This window comes from Oreochromis aureus, linkage group 5 (assembly GCF_013358895.1).
Source record: "Oreochromis aureus strain Israel breed Guangdong linkage group 5, ZZ_aureus, whole genome shotgun sequence".
Lineage (NCBI taxonomy): Eukaryota > Metazoa > Chordata > Actinopteri > Cichliformes > Cichlidae > Oreochromis > Oreochromis aureus.
The window spans coordinates 12,247,414-12,275,411 of NC_052946.1; the positions used below are offsets into that span (position 1 = coordinate 12,247,414).

Below are 27,998 nucleotides of genomic sequence, written 5' to 3' on the forward strand. Positions count from 1 at the left end.
TACTGCTATTTGGAGTGTAACTCGCAGCATCAACTCATGGATTAAATAAAACCTGTTAGAAAAAACATTCCACTTTAAAAGTAGCTGCCAGCTGCATTCAGTGTTTTTCTTCTCTTTTATATATGTTGGCCAATAAAGATAAAAGTCCCCAGAGCAGAACAAGGACTACTGTCAGCTGCTGTCCAAGACGGTGGAGTTGGAGGCCGTCTGACTGTAAGCGAAGAGAGTCCGGAGATATCAACGACGGTCACAACAGCAAACCTCGCCAGTGAGCCAAGGAAGTTAGAAAAGGGCTGGGTCTAGCCAGTTAGTTGTGACTGAACTGTCAAAATAAGAGCAAGGGAGTTGTCCACTAGCAAAGTGATAGCAGATGGCGTCATTATTTTGGATAGGCTGAAAGTATAAAGGCAAAATGAGCTGCCAGATACCCTTTGAGACTGGTAAAGTACCACAGCGACCTGCCTAACTCATCGATAGGGCACTGTTTCCCAGTACATGAAACATTCGGAAGGGTGTGTTTATAAAAGCTGATAAAACTGCCTGACACTGCTAATTACAGGGCTTTCATCTGAAACCTGACACATGCCATGAGTTTGTTTTATTTTTTTCTTTGGCTGATGATAATGAAATGATGTGACTCACAGGTTGGTTTCTATTGAGATTGTTTTCCTGGACAGATAAAAGATTAGCCACAGTACACGTCAAGACTGAGCATTCAGAACATTCTCCTTGCATAACTTTCCCTTTTTGTCTCAATTTTATCTCTGCCTTTTTTCTTTCTTTTTTTTTTGACGACAATATCCGTTTGAGAGTTTAAAATAAAATGCGTATTACAAAGGTTTATAGGCTACATTTTGAGCTTATTCTCCCATACCTACATGTAAGGCGCAGCACCAGACCTTTGTGTAATCACCACCTGTTACAAATACGTTTAAACTGTCTGAAATCAACCTGAGCTCTCACATTTTCAAGACTCCGCCTATTCTGCCGGAGCGTTGGTGTGTTTTATTAGTGTCACGCACCCGACAGCCAGTTCATTGTCCTTTTGGTAGGAATGGTTGGAATCTTCTACAGCCAGTCGGGGCTGTTTTCTCTGTTGTTCATCAGCCTCTCTTGTTAGTTAACAGCAGAAGGACAGGCTTGTGTCAGACATTAAGTTCAGTACAAAACTATTTGGGTGAATCAAAATGGAAGAAAATGGTAGGGACAGGATAAGTGAACGCTAGTCTATAAGACGGACTAGAAGTTATTCTCAGTAGGGATTCAGTTTGTAAGCAGCATCCTGAACTAGTTTTTCATCAGTGAGCAAAACTGAGAAAACAATTCCAATTTTAAACTGCCCTGAGGGGTGGTGTGTGTGTGGTGTGTAATATGTTGCCATTGTTCCTGTAGCTGAGCTAGTTGGACAGGTTGGAGTGAAACTGCGGCATACCTGTGCAGCACCTGTCAGCAGGTGCTCCGTCACAGAAGCCTCGTAAGAGCGAGATAAAGACTAGAAAGACTGCTACGCTTCCTGGAAATGTGGCCACGCCTAGATACGTCCCTGTTTTCACCCCCGCCTCCCTCCACAGCATGTTATCATGCTGGGGAATGCAAATTCCTGCGGGCAGTCAAACCGCGCCGGGCGTGATATTTGAATTGTCGTAGTTTAAAGTGTAAGCGTCACATGTTCGCTGTGGACGGCACTTAAATGAGGCCGACGTGGCTTTAGCCTTGGTTAAAATGCCACTCTCCAGCCCTCTCCGTCCCATCCACTTTTATCCCAGCTGCTCATCTGAACAGGGTAAACATGACGTCCGAGGTGATTGGTGTCAGGTGACCTTTAGGTTGCCCTGGCAACGGGGTCCTGAATTCCAAGGCTCCGGTCATCTCCGGGGGCATGGCTAATTTGCTAAATAAAATCTTTCCGGACACACACAGGGCCTTGGAAAAGCGGTAGATAAACAGTGGTGGGGAGAGCGAGAAGCTTTTAGTCTGATGATGTTGCAGGCAGATAACTTTGTTTGGCTGCCTGAATATGGACAGAGCACATTCCTGCCATATCTCTTCACAGACAGCAGGGTACAAGAGCCTCTGCACATCTGGCTGGAGTTGGGTCTTAGACACTCTGTTGTTTTGTGGACATTTGTGTTATTTTTTTAAACAGAAGCACATTAACGCCAGTAGAGATGGCCTACTGGGTGAAGTATTCAGGTACTGAGCTTATGAATGGTCTGTTTTGGGTTAAGTACTCAGCGCTTTGGGGTGGGCTGACTGATATTCGCAGAGGGGAAGCTGAATGTGCCAGACATCACCAAAATTGGAATTTTCCACTGAGGTGTCAGTGCATTCTGTTTCCTAATGAAATGGCTATCCTGTGTCACTTAACCAAAACAGAAAAGTTTGAAAGTTATTTTGCAGCATTTTGGAGACTGCTGCTCTAAGCTCTGTATATTTTACTTACATTCTGTCTTTTCCTTATTCGGCAGTTCTGAATGGAAATTTGTGCTTCCCTGTAGCTTTGTTCCCCAAAAGGGAGGCTGGCTTTCCTTAGTCCCAGCCTCTGTTCATCTGTGCCGCGCCAAAGAGAGAAGACTAAGGGATTAACATTGGAAAACACTGTGATGGCAACTTACTTCACTCATGATTAATCTTTAGCATAGAGGTGTAATTATTACTAGAGCTGCTGGGATCATAATGAATGAACACATAGCAACTACAGGGTGCGCTTTAAAATAGGCAGTGTTTACTTTAAAGAGTTGAAGGGAAGCAGATAACTATGGGAAGGCATTAAAGTTTCCACCGGAAAACAGTTGCAGGGAAGCCAGTTGCATTTGAATGCAACTTTAAACAAATGATGTCATACTTTGCGCTCCATTGTAAAAGACAGCAGAGGAAAATGTGTTGCTTTGTTCCCTAAGTAGCCAGACTCTTGACCACAGGGTGTGTAATGTGTGTGTGTGTGTGTGTGTTTCTATGTGTGAGCGCTGGCAACCGTGCATTGGCACACATGCTTTTGCGTGGTCTAAATACAGCTCTTTAATGTTGCCTAAATCATCGAGCGCCAGGAGGCAAAAACAAGGTCATAAAAGTGACTTTGCTTTGCTGTCCCAAACATAGGATCGGCTCTGTATTTTCATACTGTTTTCCAAAGGCGGTTGTCTTGCTGGATGTGAGTCAGCAATGGATCCGTATTCAGCTACTGTTTGCTAATGAAATGTCAACCTAAGGCGGTTTCTTTTTTTTTTTTTTTTTTTTTTTTTTTTACTCATTAACGCATGCGCCTTGGCTCTATGTCACCGTTCCCAGGGGAAGTTTATTAAGAGCACATAGTCCCTCAGATGTCGAGTATATGTGGGGAAGTCACCCATTCAAACTGCGATCCTGGCTTAACCTCCACTCAGTTCCTGGCAGGAAAAGACGACACACACACACGCACACACAGACAAACATACACATCCCATCTGCCTGACACTTGGATGAATTGGAGCAGAGGCAGGATGAGAGACAAGAGTTTTGTTTTGTTTTTTTTAAGCGTGCGTGTTTGTGTGTACCTGCTCATCTGGTCCATTTCTGATGTGTTTCTGCCCTGCTAAGTGCCAGCTGTACAGGGAGGTTTTTCAGCCTACCTGATGTTCAGCAGCTCAGCTAGGCTAACCACAGAGCCCATCACTCTATTTATAGTAGGATGAGTGACAGGCAGAGGACAACGTAGGTCTCGACGAAGAGTCGGAGGAGAGTTTGTTCATGCTCATCACTGTCAGCGCAGCGTCTTGTAGAACAGAAGTTGTTATCTTAGAATTAAAGAGAGTCTCACTCTTGTATTGTGAATAATTCAGAATGCAATTAGAGAGACGTGGCTTGAGCTTTTCCTTCATTAACGTCAGCCCTCCTGACACGACTGGCTAGTATTGGGTGATCTGTTCTCCTGGAAAATTTCTCCAGCTGTTTCAGTTACAAGCTGGCAACATCTGTCACGTCAATATGATCTTTACATTACCTTTTCATGAACACTGTAACTCTGTGCCAGCTTTCATGCTTGGCTGCAGTCGCACAGACCAGCCCAGCTCCACCGATGCCTCCACAATGCCTCAGCCCAAAACGCATCTTAGCAACTCCTCATTTTGTGCTTTAATAAGAAGCAAATCCCAGTTTTGTTTTGTTTTTTAACACTTTAAAAATAAAAATTACCAGCTGAGGTCAGGGAGTTCTGAGGCCTGAGGCGTGGGAACCAGGAGGATGAAGGATCGCCTCATTCTTCTCTCATTAGCATTTTAGTTCACACCCATTTTAACTTAATTTTGCTCTCTTGCTCAGTCTCTCCTGGGATCTGTCTGTTTCCTCGACTGATTGAACAGAATCCACACGGGTCAGAAAGTCTGGGCGTGCGTAGTTTCTTTCGTCTGCCGCGGTCAGCTTGAACAAACCTTACAGAGATGACAGCTCTGAGGCGGCCTGGAGCCCCCTTTCCCTCCCTCCTCTCCCCTGAGACTCATTCCAGTGTTAAAACCAAATCAGCCTTCTCCTCTGTTGTTCTTAACCCCTCCTCCTTTCATCTCCATCCCTGTCTATCTTTGTGTTCAGTCACATGCTCCTGTCTCCCTCCAAACATATATTGCCATGAATACAATTACATCACATGAGGATATACCCAGTGTAGTGCTACTACTTCCATCCTTCAGATCTTTCTGTCTTAAATGCTTTTTCATTTCGTCTTTGTGTACTCAGACTCGTCACTCTCTCCTGGTCCGCCTCCTAGCCCCTCTTCTGTTGTCCCGGGCGCCTGGCTTTCGTTGTGTTCCCACACCAAACAGATCCTTTGTTGACACTGTGGTGGAGCTCTCACGTTTTCTGACACACAGCAGGTGAACCTTGAATGAGAGCAAGGCCAAAACAAGTCACTGGACGCATGGCTTGGATGGATGGTGGCTGTGGTGATGTTGCATAAGAAGCCCAGCCAGTTGACATTGTGGAATTTGCATTGTCTAGATTTGATCGTTTGTTAAGCAAACATGGAAGCACTCTAGGCCAATAACTGCCTCTCATGCTTCTTTTTTTTGTTTGGCTCTTTTTGGACTGTGAGAAAAGTTTTATGGGACTTAAGTCCTAACCACTGAAAACCATCAATAACAAGTATCACCAAGTAAAAAATAAAGCAAAAACAGCACAACAACATTGTTAAAATGTATTTTTTATTTGACAGGAATTATAGAGAGGTGGATTGGGTGGTTACGCTCCATGTTTGTCAGACAGCGCTTACTGAATCGTTAAGCTGTCAGGATCCTCCAACCGAAGGCAGCAGATATTACCTCTATATTTCATGGCCAAAGGAACAGTTGTGTGCTGTCGATCCCCCGTCTAATCAGCCCAAAGTGGACTGTGTTAATATACAGCAGCTACAAATCATTCTAAAGTCCTGTTTTGGCTTCAGGTGTGTTGTTGTACTACAGGGACTGACGGTTTGAATTCTCTTTGAGAGATTATATATGCGTGTTTGCCATTAATATGATATGTGATTGCTTACATAAATTAAAGGTTTAAATCTGCTGGTACCTACAGTGTGGGCTATGGATGGATGCTTCTTTTTTTCTCATTTAAAGTTACAAAACAAGGGGAGGAGAGATTACTCCTCTCTCGGTTGGCCTGGGAATGCCTTGGTGTTCCCCCGGATAAGTTGGAGGAGGTGGCTGGGGAGAGGGAGGTCTGGGATTCTCTGCTTAGGCTGCTGCCCTCATGACCCGGGCCTGGATAAGTGGAAGATTGATGGATGGATGGAAAGTTAAAAGCAGCTGCACAGAAACTTCAATACAACTTCAATCCATTTTGAAACTTTTTAATCGTAAACTCGTTTATTTTAGGTAATCCAGCTGTCAGAAGCACCTCTGCCGGCTGTGTTTTAAGACTTAAAATGCTTTCTAATGCTCAGGAAGAAAACAGTGGAATGATATTAAAAGACGTCAACCTGCTGTTTCATTTAAGATTTCATCTAAGACTGTGATAGAAAGCAGGAAAAATGGTTTTGCAGGTGCACTGTGCCCCTCATCTCTCACCAGATGGTGTCCAATCTCTGTCAGAGCAGTTACTAAACCGTCCTTTCCGATGGATGTTAGACAAAATACCATTTCAAATCATGAAAGAAAAGCCTAATGAAATCTGTTTCTTATGTAAAACTGGATTGGCTTCATTTTAATATAGGACTCTGTGGTGTTATTTGGAAAATGAAAACGATGACTTGGGAAGGTGCTTGCTTATGGCTTAGAGTGGGTACTAACACCTACAGATTTTTGAACACTCAATTTGGGTATTGTTTATTTTTTATATTGAATAGCAAGCATCATTTTAGTTCATATTGACTCCAAGTGTTCATGCACACTGGAAAGGTTCAACAACCGCCTTACAGCATTGTTTAACATAACCTTTTCCCCCACTGATCCACCTGGTCTATAGATCATCTGTATTAGAAGAAAAAGTAGTGGAGTAAATGCTACGCTCACTTCAGACACCCGTGCAGGTATTGCCGTCAACTTGCAGCAGAGTTTAGCAGATAACTGCCAGAACTCTTTCATTTTTAGCTCTTTCTTAATTCATCTGTGCTGTTGTTACTGTGGTGGAGGTGGGCAACTAAAATTATTCTTCAGATTTAAACTATCCACACAAGTGGTTTTATGATTGATGATTTTCTTGGCATTTTAATGTCAAAATAGAGACTGTTGTAGACTTTTTTTTTTTTTTTTAAATCCAAATGAGGCTCTTAGATTACCCAGAATACAAAAAAACTTCAGAGATTCTGTGTCTCATGCTAGTAATAGTCTGGGTAGCCCCTTACTGTTACCTGAAAACCTCTTGGGCCTGCTTAAATGCGACTGGTCATTAGTAGCTGGACTATGGAGAGAAACCAAAAAGCCTCAGAGGAGTCGGCTGTAGGCCTGTTATAACATGTGTTTTGCTCTGTAATTGCAGTATATTCATTCATTTATTTAACGTAAATCTTGCTTTGACACGATTGCCTTTTTGTGCTTCTGTGTCACCACTCGCTGCTCTTCCCACACTGAACTCACACCTGAATGCAACACGCTCATCCACCTTTTCTGCCTAACTGAAGAACATTAGAAGAAAGCAAACCTCGGTGAAGCAATGTCAGTGTCACAGAGTAGCTGATGAAATGGATCATGAGACTTTCTAGGGATTTTCGGTGTAATCTCTATTTGTGTGTGTGTGTGTGTGTGTGTGTGTGTGTGAAAGATGGATTTGATTCATGCTCACTTGTGTCAGATGCGAGTGCTCATCTGTATTAATGACTCCCTCCCATTGCTCAAAGAGGAGGAGTGTAAACATACTCAAACCAACTCCCCTGCTCATCCTTCACTCCCTCTGTTCCTCCATCTATCTCTCCTTCATTTCTACTTTCTGAGTCCTATAGCGGGTTTGCAGTTACATTCACTTGAATTCTGCCCTTCTGTGGTAATAGAATCAATTTTCATGCAGGGGTGGTCTCGTTTCACTTTTATGTTCAAAGTCGATACAGTAAGGCCTTCTTCGGCAGTACTGTATAAGATTATCGCCTTCAAACCGTTGCCTTTCAACACCTTTCTGGTGACTGTAATAAAAATTGATGTTCAGATTTAAAGCTTTTTTTCCAATAGAAATTGTCCAGTGAAATTGACTGTTTTTAAAAAAATTTTTTTTAACAAATTAAACATAATTGCAGTCTGGAGACCTCAAAACTGCTGTGATGCCAGTCATTGCAAAGGAATAAACTTGGTCGGTACAGCACACAGGTAGAGAAACACACTGCTGCTGCTTCTTCTTATTTCAGTTTTCAGTTCTGCCTCTGCAAACACAGAGCTCAGCAGAGTGAGCGCGGTGACTGGCACAGCACCTCCATAAAGCTGCACAGCCCCATAGGCAGCATGCTAATGTAAACGCTGCGCTCTGCCGCCCCTGGTTTAATCACAACCATATGCCTTGCATTCCTGTCCCCGGTACCTGAACCCTCAGCCCGCCTACAGTCTGCCAGTAATGTGACAGCCAATCTGCTAGCAAGCTTGTTGAATTACTTGGCTGAAACACCTGAAATTGACAGACTGCCTGTAAAATATCATATATCAGTACACTTTCGAGTTCATATCACACCTGAAGAGGCAGGAGTGTGGGATATGAACGAGCCAACTTGTGCTCGGGAGTGTCGGAATCGGCTTGGAAACGGGGTTTTCAGAGGATTGTGGGAGCCCTGTGTGAGAAATGCTGACTGAACAGACGAAAGACTTCCCCGAATCATGTTGACCTTGTTCCATAGTGGGAAACTGACAAGTCTGCGTGCCTCTCTTACAGAGTGTACTTTGGCACAGCGGTGTTCTTCGGTACTGTGTTTATCACATAGTTTAGTGTGTTTGTGTACTTGTTAATGATCCAAATGTTGAAACTAGTACTAGTGCTGCATCCAGATGACCATGGAGTTGGAGCACATACTGCAAGAGTCCAGATACTGTCAGGATATGACTGTGTTTTGTTTTTCGCTGGTTTGATCTAACCGTTGCTGTGGTTCACCACATTCCTGTCCTCCTGGCTTGTGTCTACTGAAGGCATTTAAGAAAAACACCTGTTGGTGGTGCTAGCTGAAAAGTCTAGGGGTTCGAGGTAATCAGCGTCAAGTTTCAATGATAATTCCAAAAGTGGTGGACTGTCTGCTTGAATAGTTAATCCTAGTCATGGACAAACTGTGTCTGATGAAGAGCCGTGCACTTCATGCTTTGATTTGGAACATGTGCAGAAAGACTGTTAGTGAACAACGATTAGTAAAAAAAAGAAAGTATTCAGTGTAATGTTTGTTTGGATACTTGGACAGCTAGACCTACCTCACTTTCCTGGAGCTCCTCCACTTCTCCTGAAGCATTGCTGAGAAATAGTCAGGGTGCTTTCTCATTAGAGTACTTAGAGGACTCCAGATGTTAGGCCCTTGTGTTCCTCTTCAGTGTTACCCAAAGATAGTGGAAATAGCATTGTGTGCCACTCTGTGTGGGACTGACTGGCTGATGAATCACTGCTCCACGAGGTTCAATTAGAAAGAGAGGTTATCTGAGGACTCGGTGCACCCCACTACTGTGGCAGGCAGGCAGATGGTGACTTGGTGTGTGTCTCATTTGACACTACCTTTGTCTTGTGCATAATCACTCTCTCTGTTCTTCCCTTCCACCTGCTCTCTTTGTCTCTCTCCTGGTTGGTCTCCTCCCCCTTCAGTCACTTTTGCTCAATAACTCATCCTTGTCTGAAGTTTCACACTTTTATTTTTCTCTCTCCATGCTTTCTCTTCTGAGGCTATGATGGATTGCTTTTACCAGGCTAATAGCTTTGCATTAATCATGCCTGCAGTCTGTTTTGACAAACAAGATTTTCTTAAGTCTACCAATCAACTATTTTTTTTTCCTCTGGACATCCATCTGCGTTATAGAACTACCAAAAAAAAAAAAAAAAAACAGTAAAAGGAGCATTGATGGCCCGGACATATTTTAGTGTTTGATCTGTTTAGTTGTCTTGGGTAGGGCTTTGTATTGGTGAACTCTCGGGAATGCAATAAGAAACGGTTTTATAAGCTTGGATGTAAAATGAGCAATCAGGGGTAGTTTGGCAGAGTGAAACGGAGCAGATGAAAAGGGCTCTGAATGCGACGCATGTGGTCGGACCTGCTCAGTTGGATTGTGGGTGGTCTGATGTCATCCTCTACACATGCGGCCAGTTTCTGTCTTCCCATTTGCGCGGCCTCGTTTCAGTTTCAGTGCACATACGTGTGTTTTAATTCCCTCTGCTTACTCTTTGATCTTCCACATCTACTGTTAAGGCACTTGGAGAGCATTTTCAAAGCCCCTTGTCTCCTCCACGCCTCTGGACTCTGGAAAAAAGGGAAAAAGAATAGCTGTACAAACAACAGATGTGTGCTCTGATCCCAGGCCGCCACATCCATTTTTGAAAGAATGGTATGTTCCCAACCTTTGACATAAGTTAACAAAGTATGTTGAGAAAAGAGGGGAAAAATGGTTTTTGTGTTCAAACTGTGAAGCATCCGCCCACCTTCGTGTGTCGGTGGGCTGATGGCTCCTGAGACTTGAAACGGCTTCTCCGATTTTTTTTTTTTTTTAGTACTTTGGCGATGATACAGTCATGCCCGTGCTTTGCCCTTCCCACCAAGACAATGTGACAGCTGAGTGTGCATGCTTATGTGTGCATGTTTGTACACACTCGCAGCAAGTGTCCCATACAGGTTTAATCAGACTAGACTTGCTGAGGAGACAGAAAAGTGCCCGATCTCTGCCTGAATTCCCACACTGCACATAACGATCGGCACCGGACAAGTTGAGGTGAAGGTAAGATCGGTCCTCCGGCTCTTTTTTTTTTTTCCCCCCCCAGAGAGAAGCCTCACAAGCTGTTTAACAGTTATTAGGAGGTTTTTTATTTATTTATTTTTCCTAAAAAAAGAGTTTTCTTAAGGTATTTTATTCTTAACTTGCTGCTTATGGGACATTCTCAATATTGTAAGCACTGTTATGCTAAGAGCTGCTTTTACTTTGTGTTTATTGCGCTCTTCAAGGCGAAGTGGGAACATTTCAGAAATGAAGGCCTTGCTGTGTTATATTCTTTACGAGGGCCTTATTGCTTGACATAATGCTGAAGTAGACGTAATTGTTGACGACGCCTATAAATGTGCTGCGAGGCAGAGAAACTTCACCTGCTTATATTTATGATGAGAACGGTGGTTCGGAAATGTGGATGCCCAGGTACGGGGAAGGTGCAAGGTAGCCTGCGCTGAATTTTCTGTCCCGTGTATTTTTCTGTTATCGAAAGTTTGCATCTGTTTGCCAAGTTTAGTTTTCAAGTATCATTGTCACTTTCAGTTTGAAAGTTGCTTTAGAGAAACGGAGATACGCATTCAGGAAGTTTGTAACTTTGCCAAATCTGACGTTTCTTTGTTAACTAGCTTTTGGGTTAAAAAAGATAAACGGATAAATCAAAGGATGTAGATCATTGCTGAAAGGACCTCTATCTGAGAACAGTGGCATTTTGTTGTGCTTGCAAACTCAATCCGCATTCCCAATAAAAACAGTTGGTTTATGTTGCGATGAGGATCCTGTTCTTTGCCCTTCCCTTGGTGATTTTATTGTTTAAGAGCGTGAAGAGAGACTGTACTTAATAAAAGGTTCTCTCACTTCCAAAAATAACTTTATTGCTGTCATTATTATGTTGGGGAACACGAGACCAGACGTAGTGTACAGATGAAGCTGTAGGACTACTGCTATCACAATTATTTTTTTAGTTGCACGCGACCACTTTATGCTTGTTTTTTACGATTTAGTTGCTGTTAACAAACTAATTCAGACAGACTCGGTCTCCTGCTTTCATCTGCTTGCTGGTGTTGGATCTTGATATTCATCAGCAGCTTTCCTCAGAGAGGATCTCACCCCTTCATCCCATCTCCTTTTCTGCCACATATCAAATGAATATAAATGACGCTCCAGTCACAGAGGCTATCCAAATGATTTTCCCCAGTAGTACATGCCGCAGCATGCAGCCATATGGTGCCTCAGCATTTCTGAGTTAGTCGGACCGGTCGAGGAGAAGAAATGGGAAAATGAAAGGGAATCACCAGACGTGTTGGTGTAACGTCTCTGTCAATGCCAATACTCGCCTTCAGGGATCTCAATGAAGAAGGCCATTAACACTTTAGTTTGCTGCTCCCCCCCCATCACAGCATATTGTGCTCATCTTTCCTTTTCTGGGCTTCCATGCATTCTTTTTGATGACTGTGTCTTTGCAGTGTGTGACTTATTATTCCAGCTGTGTCTAAAGCTGCAGACTTGGCAGTGGCTCACTGCATTCAGTCAAGCTGAGGTCAGGAGTAGGTTACCACTACCATCTATAAAGCTCAGCGCTGCTGTGTGTGTGTGTTCATCTGTAAGTTGATACTGTAATTGATCCCAAGGCAGACGTCTCACTCCACTTTGCTTTATGATGACATGATTACTTTGGAGCCTCATGAGGTCGGTGATGTAATGTGGTCAATATGAAGCTTGATTTTTGTCTCAGGAGAAAAGGGTTGACTTAGCGTTAACTTGATACTAATGCTTCACACTGGCGCTCTTGGCTCACTTAATTGAAAATAAATGGGTGCGTTTGTGCACACTGTTGATCACAGATCACAAATGGACCGTCCATCCCTAGAGATCCACCAGTTGATTGTGAGCTCACCAGAATCGGACCGTTTTTAGCTGGTCAGCAACGCCCGTTGGTAGGAACATGCAATATAAAGATCTAAAGCAAAATAAAGGGGTACTGTTGGCGGGGGGACTAATACATTTCTTCCAGTAAATAAAATATATTGGCTATAGTGCAGGGGTGGGCAACTCCAGGCCTCGAGCGCCGGTGGTTTTAGATGTGTCCTTGATCCAACACAGCTGATTCAAATTCCTAAATGACCTCTTCAACATGTCTTGAACTTCTCCAGAGGCCTGGTAATGAACTAATCATTTGATTCAGGTGTGTTGACCCAGGGTGAGATCTAAAACCTGCAGGACACCGACACTCGAGGCCTGGAGTTTAGATTCAGTTGGTTCATAAATCTTTTTTTGGCATGTAAGTAATTTTAAAGTTAAAGTGACTAATCTGCTGAGCGCAGTCAGCAGTGTTCTGGAGGTGTAGTTCAAGATGTTCGTGTGGACATGTAAAACATGTTAGACGAAGTGGTGTACACTGCAAATGAGTTCTTAAGTTGTGGATCAAACTCTGTCTAGTAGTTAAGATGTGGTAAAAAGTCTGACCACCTGTTTCTTACTTGGGAAAAAGAGCTTATGCTATGAAGTGTTTGATATGAGCATGAACATAAAATTTGTGACAATCAGCAAGAGCTGGATTATGTCAGACTTTTAAAAAATGAGAAATTGGAATCGACCAAGAAGAGTGCAACTGGGTACATCTGTAATTGACCTCTTTACCTGTGTGACACAGTCATTGGTGTCCCCACGAGTTCTGATTGCTGTGTCAGTTGAGTTGTTGGGGTTGTATATAAAACTCGCACACTCTCCCATTCTTCTGTTGTCCCTTCCTTTATGCACGTCTGCATACATTCATCATCGGGTTCATGCTCATCCATAAATTTATGTAATTAAATGCAGGATCAAGATGGAAAAAAGTTCTTACACAGCCTTTTGTTATCTCCAGTCGTGCAATTCTGCAAAGGCTTTTTGCTGTTTTGAATGCAATGCCATGCCCATCAAAATTACCAAAGTACTTCAGTGGAATAGTGTGGTGCCCTAAGGTAGTTATGACATTTCACGTGTGTAAATGAGGGTTGAAAAACATTTGAAACACATTTTACTTTCAGTGCAAGCCCATTACACACTGGTTAACGCTGAGGAAAGGAACCTAGCTTCACAAAAGTTTTGTTTTTTTAGTAATATTTTTTGCATAGTATGGCACAAGATTATATTTTAATCAAGCTGTCGTTTCTTATTCTTGATATTTTTACTGGAGCTAAATCGGAACAGCTGCAGAATGAAAACTCTCCTGGCCCCAAAATGTAATTAGAAGAGTGAACAGCAGAAATGTCATGCTATTGATCAGAGAGAATTGGGGCAACAAAGCCATGCCCAGTCCCCACTGAAAGACCAATTAAAGAGCCTCATTTGGAAAGCTGTGGCTGATTTTCTGAATGGGCAGAGACTGTCCAGCTTCACTCATCTTGCCCAGAGCAGAGTGGTTTCCACTCGGGGTTTAAAGTTCTCTGGAACATTTTGAGTCTTCTGCAACATTTCTTTTGTTCTCTGTCACCATTGATCAGTACTCTGACAGCAACACCTGCTGTTGCTGTTGAAGTATAGGCTTGTTGAATATTCTTTATCTCTGACAAATGAGCTCGAAGCAGGATACATTTAACAGACTAATGTATTCTCCTTACTGCTGTTTTGGGCATTTTTCTCTGTTTTAACCTCGTTCAGCTTACTCACTGTCCCTTTTTCTGCTCATATGTTTTTAAAGTCTGGTGATTCATCTGACTGTAGCCATCAGTGCCTCCCATTAGTGTGTTTAGATTTCTCTGAGATTGCTAGACAGGAAAGTAACTCCTCACATCTATAAAGGGGTAGTTAGTGTAACAGTTTATTTGGAGTATCTTATCTGTTCACATAGTTTGGCCAACACATGCATTCTTAGCATCTGCTTCACGGTTCGCAGGAATGTTGCAATTGCTCATTGAAATGAGAAGTTTGATATACTACTGATATATATTTTTTATTTTTTATTGTACAGACAGAAGAAAATAACATTGTAGACGCATCCTGTACAGAGCAATTCTGGCTAGTGAGCTGGGTAGTGTACATTAGACACGTCAAGTCATCTCCATGGCATAGCAGGACTGTCTGTCTTAAAGTGAGTGTAAATCCATTCAGAGAGATTCATTTGTGAGGATGTTTGACCTAAAGATGGGAGAACACTGACGAAGGACATTGCTCATAATAGCCTTCGACTTTAGAGCTCTTGCTAGTGGATCTCCAAACATCGCCTTATCGTGATGTTGTGCTCCTTGTCAAAATCACCGTCTGTTGTCACCTTACTGCTCAAATAGATAAACTCTGGTACATCCTTTACCGGTTTGCTGATATGTAAATTCTTGAAGACTGAATCCCAAATTTGATAAAGTAGAAGCAAAAAGCAATGATTCCCCATTTTAAACTCATATGCAGGGTGTCTGGCGTAACCATTTTTCTTATGTTATCAGTATATGCTCGCAAAGCTAAAATCCCATAGTAGTGCACAGCAATAGAAAGGCCTATGTGAGGGCCCTTTTCCAGCGGCCCCTTGGCAGACCATCTGCACAAGCAATACGCGAGATATATCTGCACGCTTTATAATGTTGCACACTGCATTACTTAGGCTGCTTTCCTTATCTGGCTTTAGTGGTTCTGCTTTGTGTTTGATCCAATACATCATATCAGTATTGGAGAAGAATGAGTCGGGTTTCCTATTTTTTTCCAACACAAATGTATCTGCTCAGTTTTTTTTAAGTGAACAAGTAATAAGGGGATGATGATAACAAGCAAGTATTATTTTTTTTATTTATTTTTTTTCTTAAGTGATCAAGAAGTTGGTGTTGGCATGCAGAGTGCACTCAGCTCACAGAAACATAAACAAAAGTACTTTATCAGTATGTTATCATGTTGATATTAGACACATTGGACCTTTTTTTATTAGTTTTTATGGGAGAGTGTGTCATAAGAGTGAAAAGTTTCAGCACCAGAGTTTGCACTATTCATCTTCACTTTCCAACCTTTAAGTTCACACATCTGAGAAACCGCAGTTTAGCCTCCTGGCGTGGCGGACAGGAATCAAAGCTAACTTTATTTACTGGCCAGCTTTCCAACTTTGACAGCAGCATTCTTTTTTGTCCTCCCAGCGATTTCCCTGCCTCGGCCTTCAATTGGTTTCTGTTTATGGCGGCAGAGTGTTCCAGGCGCCCTGAGCTGTTGTTTATGGTAACACCGGCACCTAGAAGCTGGCAATTACAGCTCATGTTTTATAACTTGCTTTTTGTCTCAGTAACACTACATGGCCATCTCAATAGGGTAGAGTAGTCGATATGTAAATGCATAAAAGGTGACAGCTTCAATTTGTATGGTTTACAATAAATGTAAAGGTTAAAAGTGAGTGATCCAAGACAAAAATGCATCTCTGGTAAAGTTTCTTAGATGCACTTCGGTCTCGGTCCTTTCTGTGCCAGACGGTACTCACTAATAAGCAAGAGTCATGGCAGAGCAACTCTGCATGTGCAGACACAATGCTGCACGAAGGCTCCAGGCTGACTTTGAAGCTAATTCAATAGCGTGTTCTCCTCTGCTCTGCTGCATAATGAGATTGGAACACAGACATTTGGTCCTTTTGATTAAAGTGTCCAATCAAATGGAGGTTATCTGGAGACGGATTCCTCCAGCTCTGACTGTAATGGAGAGCGTTATCTCTGTCGTTATTGTTTCCTTAACTGCAAACGGTGCCAGCGTTGGCTTTGATAGACCTCTTTGAGCCTCTCAAATAATGGAGTGTGAGTGCACCGAAAGCATACTAATTAAATTGGAACTTCTAGTCTCTCCACATGTTTTTTTTTTTTTTTTTTTTTTTTTTTTTCCCCTCCCCAAGTTCGATAATAAAATAACTTTACAGTGAATCCAAAAGCAACTGTGTTGTGGAGGGGTGTCTTTTTTGTGTGTGTGATTTAACCAGTTTGGTAGATGTAGAGGTGGTCATGAAACATCTTAGACCATGTGCCTCAAATGATTGGTCCATCAAAGCTGCTACTTCCTCCAAACCTGCAAAGAAGTTAAGTTTCACGGCATGTCAGACCTCCAGGCACGAGGAACTTGAGAAGGTGAAATGTGTACACATTCAGCCTGGCAATAATCACAGCCCTGATGGCCAATAGAAGGTTTTCATTCATTTATCAAAGCATTAACTAGACTGTACAGGCCAATGCATAATACATGCTTTTCCCAGTTTTAGAGTAGATTCAGATTACTTCTTGGTGTGACTCTCAGAGGTGAGAATTGTTCTTTTAACATCGTGTTTTCATGCTTCAGATGCTGCGTAGCTTTTTGGGAAAGACGTATCAGCTAATTGGTGGACAGTAATATTCTTTATTCCTTTCACTTTTAAGAAGCAGGCTCCCACCCCCATCTACCTTCTCTTTGTCCTAATTTCACATTTGATTGGCTCAGTTTGGATGCGTTATTTTTTGTTTTTTATTTAATTTAATTTAATTTTCCCCCTAGCTCCTGCTGTATCCCTCATCTTTCTCCCTACCACATGCCACCCTGACCTCTTTCCACCTCTGGTTCACCACTCTCTCCTTATACATCTCAGTTAGCCATTGATTTTTCTTTTTTACTTCACAGCTGTTGGCTCCAGTCTGATTTCTGTTTTCTAATGACCTTTTTACCTCTGCGAGGTCCCTGCAGCTACATTGTTAGCATAGATCTGCTAGCCAAGTATGAGGCTGATGGCCTAATGTGGTCGCCGCTGAGTGATCACTAGCAAACGTGTGTGTGGTGCCTTTTGTTTTCTTTGGACGGAGCATTGATCTAGATCACAGGACTTTAAGTTTTGTCCCTTTCATTACAGCTGGGAAAACAGAGTCATGCTTTCTAACTACAAACTGGTAGATGAGTATTATGATGATGAAGACCCTGTAATGACCAATAAAAATGATAAAAATCACACCACCTCAAACAACACTGAGATCACAAAGTGAAATTTCAAAAGTAATGACGGCCACTAAAGTTTAGAGAAACTTTCTTTACCCTGAGTTTTTCAAATATTCAATTGACATTTAAATAGTTCTAATAGCTGCTGTTTGTTGATGTAATAGGGTTAGAAATTAGACAAAGGAGAAAAAAGTGGGTACAATAAGAGACATGGCGTCACATAGTTCTGTTGGTATGCATTATGTCCTTGTCCAGTACACAGCCAAAGTATGACCACATACTCTGACTTACTGTTGCATACGTTATATGATTTTTCTTTTAGCCAATATTTTGTTGAAAGCATTTGTGTGTGCTCGGATTTAATAGTGTGACATCATGCGTTTGCCACGTATCTATTTTAAGGATATTACCTTTAGCTTCAGAGGAGGGTTGCCTTAGAGCCTCTGTCTTATAGATGTATGCAAATATTGTTTAAAGGTTACAAATCACACCCTGCCATATGACACTTATGAGAAATGGCATATTGTGCTATTTCTTTAACTCCAGCATTTGGATAATTTTACAAATGATTATTGTGTCAAACCATTGGGTAACAAAGCAACCACTTAGCACTGTAGGTGACATCTCTGTGAGGCACTCCTTTGTGTGTGTGTGTTCTGAATAAAAATCCAGGCGTTAACTTGTCTTGTTATGCAAAACCTCACCTAGAAACCCCAAGATTTGGAAATGACATTTAGAAGCGGCTCTTAAACTGGCTTGCATTTTACACTGGAAAGGACTCGAGGTGATGTTTTTATTCAAAGAGAGTCTGAAAGTAATGTCGGCTTATTAGCAGGGTTTCAGACCACTGAGCCAGTGAAATACCACAGAGGGAGTCTATTTGAAGTAAGTAATGCATTAAAAGGATTATATAGGATTTTAGAACTTTAGAAAACAGATAAGAGAAACTGATTTATCTTTTGTCAAATGTGGTAATTAATTGAAATCCAGTTTTCAGTTGCATTTCGCCACAGACTTTTACATTGGCATCACTGGGTAACAAATTAGAGGACTGTGGGGTGTTTTTGTTTTTTTTTTTTTTTCTTACGGGACTCAAGTTGGCCTAGATTTTGGGATGTTGTGGAGAGAAGGAATTTGGGACTGTTATGCTACAGTGAAACTGTGCTGCAGTTGACTGGATTCTAATAAACTATTACCAGAATTGGACAATTTAATTTTTGCTGTGGCAACTTGGTTCCTATCTCAGTAATGCTTTTCCTTTCTCCTTGACCTCTGACCAGTAATTTCACTGGTTTCTCTTCTGTGAGTTGACCGATTTGACCTGCCGGGCTGGTCATTTTAAATGTCTGTTCTGAAATTTTCATGTTCTGTTTCCTTTCGTTGCTGTTTAACATTATGAAGTTATGAGTGGGAACTCTTGGTGTTTTGCCAAACCTTCCTGTACATGTTTGGTTTGCGATCTCTTTTAGTTTCTGCCCACGCACCACTCTCCCAGTCCTTTCCAAAAACATATTTCTACATCTTTAGCTTCAGCTTATTTCCAGCTTGGCGTCTTTCTCTGAAATCTTGCAGTTCAAGAGGTGGGGAGATTGCACGGAGGCCACTGTGATGGGACGCCACCGATAAATCACTCGCTAAAAATTTTGCGCAGTCCCACAAACCATGCTGTGTCTGCCATCACTTGTTTATTAATGTATTAATCAGTCATTGCGTTACTGAGCTGCTGTTGCGGGCTATCAAAAACTCCTACCCTAAGTACCTGCCAGACTAAGAACTCATTAACAAGGTACAAGGCTAAATGTTCAAGTGGCCAAATGAGCTTTTAATGATACGCTTTTATGTTGAACTGCTTTATGAAGAATTGCTTAACAGGTTTATGGATGAGCAGTTCTCTCAGGTTTGTGATGCCAACTTTAGTTTTGCATTGACCGATCAGGTTGAAGTTCTTGAAAACGCTCCTAATGTTGTGTGCGATATTCTATCTATAAATCTTCAACTTGTTAAAACTCTCAAGGAAATTAATCCAAGAAAGATTAAACCTTGAAGGTGGTGTGGTTTAATATGGTTTTTCACCAATTTGTTGACTTGTTGGAATCCACTGTATTAATCCTAAATTGAACCACTAAGTGTTTAAGAATGTGCAGACAGATGCCTCCACCGTGTTGCTAAAGTTGCTAATGCAGTTTCCAGGAAAGACACGGGTCATCAAACCGTTGGTAGCTGACGTGTGTGTTAGGAGGTAGAGGGTTAATCCAAACGTTCAGTCAGTTGTTTGAAGAGCTGTTTCTAGTTCAGCAGCCTTGCATACAGACTCTGCTGCAGGCAGAGTGCGAACATCGGAGGGAGGGGGTATTACGACAGTTGGGAATGGGTTGGGGGGCACATTTGCCTAATTGTTGTAATGTGGTTTAACAGTGACTGATTCTCACTCACTCCATCTCTTGCCTCACAGTGCTTCTCTCCCCACTCACTGGAATGCATACTTTACCACGCACGCATGGATAAATGAGCGACCACGACTAATCCACACACTCACTCACACACACAAACACTTAAACACCTCTTTTACCTCCTGAGGGAGTCGAACCCAAATTGTTAAGTTTATCCACTCCTCCTCCATGTTTGTTTTTCCAACATTTATGTGATCAGATGTGATTTTCCCCTTAGTTTTTTTTTTTTTTTTGCCATCTTCCGTCATAAAAGGCTGCTACTGACTTGCTTAGTTAGCTGTAATGGGGGACTGCATGCTGTGAAGTTATTACATCTTTTGCGTGTCTCGTGATCCTGCATGCCTCAGTAAATTAAAAGAGTTGAAAACTGGTGTAATTGATAGGGAGGTTCACTCTTTTAGGTTCACCGGGCGGGCAGGGTGGGAGGGGGAGGGACTTCTGCAAATGCAGTTTTGAAATTGTTTTCAAAAATCTGTAATTGATAGATTTTTAATGAACACATATTTTCCATTTGTATAATTCTTGACCAATAGTGATGGACATGCGGTATGCTTAATTGCCAATGGCGATATCAGTTTTGAAAATTCTGTTCTTTTTGTTTCTTTTTTATTTCTATATTTTTTGTACCAGGGGAGGCAAAAATATCAGAAAAAGAAAATAACTTTGTCATGTCACTCTCAAATAAACAAACAAACAAAAATCGGTCATACAGACTAAAGAAATCTTGACATAACAACTGTAAAATAATTGATGGGGCAGAAAAAACAAGCATCTACAAAACTTTAATTTATTTTTTATATTTTGTTTAACAGAATCAAATGCTTGTTATGAAGCACTGCCATATCTTGCCGACCATCCACACAAGTGACTCACACCTAACAGAAAATTGTAGGGTTTGTCAAGAACGTGTGTTCCCTGACTGGTTGGCGAGTGGTTGCTGGTTGTTGTTTGGCTAAAATGTTGCTGCACCAAAACTGCTTGATTGCTTTGGTTGCTAGCAGATTTCCACAGTCACCCACAGTTTGCATGCAAGACACCGAATGGCCTGCAAACACTTGCTAACTAATCACAGAGCTGTAGTGAAACTGCAAACCGAAATGTAAAAGTTGTGCATTGCCACTGAAATCAACAGGTTTCTGTCTCCATTTGTAGTTTCTGTTACGCTCTTCACAGTTTAACTGGTAGTTAGTGAGTATATGCAGACAAGTTAGCATATTTATTCATTTATATTCAGCTATTGCACTTGAACCTTTGAAGACAACTAATTATAAAAATCTCACCAGCAGAAAACAGTTCCTTGATCAGTTGCGTATATGACTCTCTAATATTATCATGTTGATGCATTTACGTCCTAGACACGCTACTTTTACAATAACAGCCTTATTGTTTTGCCTGGAATAAGTCTTGGTTCATCAGTAGAGAACTCCATCACTGTGTGCTCTGTTTCACCTCCCGTCCCTCACCCAACCATCTCATCCACACCCCTTCCCCAAAAAAATAAGTTCTCCAGTGGATTCGGGGGTTAGCCACACCTCACTGCATTCATCCTTTTCAGTGAGCTGTCACTGATTGAAGCTCATTTGCATATAAATGGACAACTAATTCTTCCCTCCTTAATAGTTCTTGGTTGAAAGATTCTGACACAAAAGAAAACAGCTTTTGCAAAGTTTTCAGGCACGTATTCATGTTTGACCTCAAATTAAAGTCCCACCCCCTCCGCACCCCAAAGAAATAAACTAAAAAAGTGCACTAGGGAGATGTTTATTTTGTGTCTATGGTTGTATCTGCTAAAGTAGTTCATAAGACTCCATTAGCGAGGTCATGGTAGGCTGCCATGCTTGCTCTCTGTTTTTTGGGTTGTTCCAGTTGTTTGGGGACAAGTGGCTTGCTCTCCTGCTCATCCCCTTCCTCAGCTCTTCTCTTTTCTCGACAATCCTCTCTTTCCTCCCCTGCTCTCTGACTCACATCCTCTGTGCATTCCTTCTCTTCTTTCGTCCTCTTGTTCCTCACCCAACATTCGCTGTGTCCTTTTCTTTGTGTCACCAAAACCATTTCGCTTCTCGGAAACAAAGTTGCAAGTCCTTTTTCTGGTAGCACTAGCTCTTTATTTTACCACTCAGTGACTTAATTTAAGACATGGTAGTATTTTTAGCTCAATGGCTTCTGTGAAGCATGGCAGAGAATTGGAAACATCAGCTCCTCTGAGCTGGAAAGTAGCCAGCTTGTAAAGCCTGCGTAACATTGTGGTGTTCAGATGACCTGAGTGAAGTTTTGCACTAATAGTAGCTAAACATTTAGGAAGCTTCTTCTGAAGAGGAACAATTTGTTTCCTCTTACTTCCCAAATTCTGAGTACATATTAGTGACCTGACCTTGCACTTTGCACACATTTCCACTTCACAGACACTCAGAAACCTATGAATCGTGGGTGCAACCTGATGTTCCCCAGAGGTTAACGTGTTATTACAGTCAGAGCAAAGGAGGAGAGAATCGGAAACCCAGAAGTATTGCTCACTCTGACATATGTTGTTGGTGCTGGGCTTTTCTCTTTCTGTTTCCTCCCAGTGCTTACAAAGAGAAATCAAGTGTGAAAGCGAGGTAAAGAAGAGGGGTTTGGTCCTTGTTGTCCCATAGTTAATATTTGGAAGCTGCTATGTACAAGCAAGCCTGCGGTGACCTGAGTTCATATTCATTCAAATACGGCTCTTTGAGGCTTCTTTCATGTTGTCTTTCATTTATATAAACTGATTAATACTCTCTGTCATTTTGACAACATATTAAACCACTAATTGACTGTTTCAGACGAGGCGAGGGGGGATAGGATCCTTCTGACGGACAGTGTGTGGCAAGTGATATGATAACTGACCTCTTTGTGTTTCTGGTTGTCTCTCCTTTTTCCTTCGTCTCTTTCTCTCTGTCTCCCCGTCTGCTTGATGAATCCTCTAGATTGGCTTGTCAGCGTCGGCGCCCTCCTCCTCTCTCCCTCAGTCTGTTCCTCTTTCCTGGTTTTCAATCTCTCATCGGCTGTGTTGTGTCTTTTGTCGCAATACCCCAGCACTTACTGGGGCTTCCTGCCCACAGTTCATTTTTCTACGGCGGAAGATTGCTTTCCCCTCCAAAACGATGATTAACGATCCACCTTTTTTGAGTAGGCAGAGCTGGCGAGCGTGCCCCAGTTTGGAAGAATATTAATTGCTCGAACAAGGCTTAAATCGCAAACACTCATAACCTGCTCTCATCAACGAAGCACTTACCTCTCCCTATCTGATTTTTCTTCCTCCTCCTCTGTTTGGTCTTTTTTTTTTTTTTTAATTGGTGTTTTTAGTGGATTTGATATGTGAGTGCAACGGCGTCTGTTGTCTAATTTTTGGGAGGCAGATTCAGTTTCATTTTTAAGACCTGTCTATGTCTAGTGGTTTCGCTTCAGTCGGCTACTGTTTAAACATCACTGTGTCATTGCTGTAGGTGTGCCACTATGTTTTCTTCATGCTGGTGAATCTTTGTGCCTTTCTTTAGCTTTTATGAGTCGAGCATCGCTGAGCTATAACTCTCCATTTGCCCAGCCAGACTCCAAGGTAAACACAGCTATAAGCCTCAGCAGCCTTGGCTCTGTGTAATGTTAGCTTTGGGTCCGGCTCCTGCACATTGCTCAAGTTAATGCTAACTCTTCTGACTGCATCCGGGACTTAGCGCTCATGCTAACATCAACACCATAAGCCCTCACCACCTAATTAAAACAAATTCAATTTCCACCACGACCCACATTTTCATCTGCCGTTCCTCCGGCTCGCCAGGGCCCGCAGTGATGACATGCTGTGATGGCGTTCGCTGCAGGGAGCCGTTAAGTGTTTGTCTTGGCTCACCTAGGCTAGAATTTCTTATGCTGTGAAGATTTGTAATGGGATTTTATTCACTTACCTCCCTTGAAATTCTGCTTTTCCGAAATGACACTGATATTCTTTGCTGTGTTGAACCACAGCATAATGAGAACTCACTTATGCCCCGTGTGACACCTCAGTTTATGTGTAAACATTACTTTCCTCAGCAGTTTTGCTTATCGTGGCCTTTTCAATGAATTTTACTAGAGCTTCTGTACACGCAAGCAGACGGAGTTGGTAACAGTGAGAACAATTGTAGGACAGGTACTGCAAGTTTGTCTGTATGTGCAACTGCTCATGACTGGATATTTGCTTTTGCACTATTCTGGGTAAACTTCAGAGAGTGTAGCTGTGAAAATCCCAGGAGGTCAGAAATATTCAGTCTAGTTTATCTGGCTGCAATCAATCATAGTAAGGTCACGAAGATTGAAAGTCACAGAGATCACATTTTCCCTCATTCTGATGGTTGATGTAAACCTCTACAACTTCTGATCTTTTGAGTTTCTCTGTTGCTACACGGGGGGGCAAATCGGAAAAGACTTTTTTTTTCCCCCCTAAAAAACTTCATTGAACATATGTACAGAAAAGGGCAGATATTTGTCAATCAAAAGTACACAGCAAACAATAAAATTGGTTGGACAAATATAACGATCTGTGAGTTTAAACATAAAAAATCCAAATTCATCTTGTATAAATCAATAAAGTGAAAATGTGCAGAGAAAAACAATCATAGTAAATCAAAGTTATTATGTAAGTTAAGTTTTTTTCCCTGCGGTAGATCCCACTGATGCTGATGTTCCAAACCACTATTACAGAACATACAACCATTTACATCAACTTTAAATCTTAGTGTAATAGAATCATTATCATACATTTCTTTTAAAATTTTAAGATGTACTTTTCTTTCTGTCTTGCTGCTAACTAATTCTGGTTCTGAATCTTCAGGAATATCCGGCCTTTTAGCCTGATTTAAGGAAAAACATCTTTCAGTGGCGTAATTCTAATACATTTGTTGGCGATTTTTCTGCCACAGAATTGAATGTTTTCACAACTTTAGTGAGAAAAACCACAAAAGCAGCTTTGAATACTTTGAGGATGTATTTTTGTCAGCAAACTAAAATTGCAGCTGCTCAAGATGCCTCGCATAACTGATGACGTGATGTGTTGAGACAGAATCTTTGAAGAAGCTACCGTTAAGTTCGGTTTGGCATGAACTCTAACCTGACTTTTTTTTTTTCTCTCTTTTTCATTTTGCTGGTTTTCTTGTTGATCCTTGAAAATGACCATGACTCCTCTTCAATCACATGATCAGGTAAGAGAAATTGTTTCTGACTTGCACATCTGGCACACCTGCACATGTAAGATGGGTGAAAATAAACTGTGACGAATGCAGTTTTTCAGCAGAACACGCTTCCTTTAATCCACATGTTGTGACAGGAAGAACAATGTAGAAATTACTTCACTCCATGAATTGTATCCAGAAGAATGAAAGGAAGTCGTGAACATGAGCAGATTTTTCCGTACTTCTTTATCTTTCAGTGGGGGGATTATGATAATATTTAGACTGTATCTGCCTGTATCCAATGACGAGGCCCGCAACCATGCTCACTTTGTCACTGTTACTGTATATTATGTATATTTAGTACAGTTTTTATCCCATTCTTCTGATCTTCAAGAAATCCAGGGTCTCTGTGAGAATTGAGCTTTCAAGGTTGGCCACAGAACCGCAAAGTCCAACATTAGGCAGCAGCATGATAAAGCTCTCAATGGGGAGTTGTCTAAAGGGGAAGAGGCGAATTATACAGCAGTTTCCACTGATTTATCTCATGAATATAGCATTTGTCTACACATTTATAGCACCTTGAATGCATCTTTCAATTTCAGTGCAGTTTGAGAGATTCCAGGAAGCCAGGTTTTGGCATCGGGGACAGCTAAAAAAACATCTGTCAAGAATTTCAATTGAAGACACTTTAATTTATTCTTGAATGTACAATAATAATCATTAAACTTTTTGAATAAAGTCATTAAGGGTCATTTGTTGTATAACAAAGTAAACAGGGAGAAATATCATTCTTAATATATTTACGGGGCTCTTACTGAATGCCAGGTGACCAGGTGGCAGCCTGATGCTTGTTCTCACTTTGAATCTCACTGGTTTCAGAGTTAAAAAGCGAGTTCTTATTCAGAGTCAATTATTAGTCAACTTTTGCTGTGTGTCAGGTAAAGCCTGAGCAGCAGTTAACAGTGTGACAGACACACACAGCCTGTAATGTAGTTGTTCTTGTCCATTCGGTGACTTCAGCGACACGAGAACCTCTGGAGCTTCGGCATGTAAAGTTTGTAGGGCGTTCCCAGTCAACCTATCGCATCCTCCCCTGAGTAACGGGGGCACATCTGTGACACACTCCCTTTCCTGGCATCCTTCCAGGCTTTCTCCTCCCTGGCTTTTTGCTTTCCTCTTCCTCTGTTTTTGCTTGTCCTTCACTTTTTTTTGCTTTTGCGTTTTTTTTTTTTTGTTTTGTTTTTTTGTTTTTTTGCTCTCCCTCCAATTTCAGTTTTACTGCCTTCCAACAGCAACTCCATCCTGTTTGGCACTAGAGATATTGTTCCCTTTAAATATTTCACTTGCTCTGACTTGCTGCTAACTTTTTATTTACCAAGTGCCTGAACCAGTTTGACTGTCTTCAGAGATTAACAGTATATAACTGCTTCATGTGCAAGGTGGAAGTTATCATTTTAAAACTTTAAAGCTCAAATACAAGATTCCATTCTTGGTTTTTGTTGCGCTCACCTCTTTCTTACTGCCCTCGCCTGTACCTTTCTTCCCTGTCACCCCTCCATCTGTCTCCATCTACCTCCAACTGGGCTGTCTCATGAGAATCCCCAGAGCTTCACTGGTTCACCGACCCTAATTTTGAAAAGGCTGCTAGCACAGCTCCTCATCCATAGAGAGCCAAAGAGGAAAATTAAAATTTAAGCTGTTGCTAATGAAACATGCAGCTGAGACCTTAAATTTTGGTCCCTTGCTTTGCTTGTCATTCACCAAATATCTGGAAATGCTACACACTACATTGGATGGACTTGAGGTAGAAAATGACTACTTAGGCACCACTTAACATCACACTGAATGACCAATTCTGTCGCTGACGAACTGATTCAAACCTGGAGGCTTTAGATGATATCGGACTGACACCTGACCTGCAGTGTCTCACACTGATGCAAAAATGTAACAGAGTATCTGTGTGTAGGAGCGATGTTTAGCATTGATCCAGTGTTTATCCTGCCGAGTCGTCACAGTGAAAGATGAGCTGTTAACTTCTAGTTGCACGTGTTAGGATGCTTTTGCACGGCTCAAACACGTGATGGTGCACGATGTAAAGACTTGATGGTGATGACTGGCTCTCAGCCAGCTGATTCCCCGTCTGCCAATAACGTAGACCTGCCGTGCTCCACTCTTTGTTTCATCCTCAAGTTTGACTGATGTTCTCCCACGGCTGAGTGGCTCACTGCTTTGCAGTACTCTCGACTTTGCTCTTATCAGGCTGCATTAAGACCGAGTGTCCTTCATTTGAAAGTACTTGAGCTCCAGCATTTTTGTTGCAGAATTTCAAAGGGCACCGTTTCATAATGGATTGCCTTTTGTTTAAAAAGTAATCCATTAATGACAACATAAACATCATCCATCATCTGTGCGACTCTGCTCGCTCATCTGCTCCGGGCCTCTTTGTTACTTTTCTACCAAAAATGAACACAAAATGATTTAAGTTAAATCATCTCAAGGAATATGATAGTTATTAAGCAGTTTGCACTGATAATAACTGAATATGGGTTAAATGTATTATAATAAGCAGAACCATAACCACTTATGTTAAACCACTGGCCAGCAACACAAGGAAAAGTCAGCTTAATGAATTAAATATTAAGTTTATTTTAGGAGGAAGTTCAACTTCAAGTGAGGTAGCTGTAAACGTCTTTATATACATGAAGATTTATTCCTTATACTACAGCAAACTGAGACACAGCAATCACACAACGATTCTAATCATACATAAAGTATATGCAGCAGATGAATGAGGGCTTTGCAACTAGAACTTAAAAGGAACCCCAGCTTTTAAGACATGTTTGCGCTAAAATATGCACTGTGATTTCAATAATATATATGTGGTATTAAAATACTCCAAATGTTTTCCTTTTAAGCACATTTTATATAAAACTGATATACCAGTAGGCCGCCATTGTTATTTACTTCTCAATGCACTCTGGGTAGTGACATCATACAGTTGCACCGCATTGAGTTCACAGTTAGTGGCGCACTGGAAATGGCTCCTGTTCAACCTTTCCAGTTTGAACCAGAGCAAACCGAGAGAGAGAATGAAAATAGTCAACCAGTACTTAGTTTAGATGAAGATGAAAACAATCCGTCACACGAGGACGCGAGAGTGAGGGAAAACTACTGGT

At 41.6% G+C, this 27,998-nt stretch overlaps 1 protein-coding gene across 15 annotated transcripts in view; it reads left to right on the forward strand.

Annotated features, from left to right (window-relative positions):
- Positions 1 to 27,998, forward strand: part of magi1b (membrane associated guanylate kinase, WW and PDZ domain containing 1b) — a 136,449-nt gene that overhangs the window by 14,664 nt on the left and 93,787 nt on the right. Inside the window, exon 1 of one of the 15 annotated variants that reach the window (XM_039611925.1) lies at positions 10,700 to 10,748. The exons of the other annotated variants lie outside the window; for them this stretch is intronic. Within the exon in view, the coding sequence (XP_039467859.1) occupies positions 10,712 to 10,748 (37 nt within the window). The 5' untranslated portion in view covers positions 10,700 to 10,711. Of the gene's footprint in view, positions 1 to 10,699; positions 10,749 to 27,998 lie in introns of those variants that run through there. 15 annotated transcript variants of the gene reach the window in all.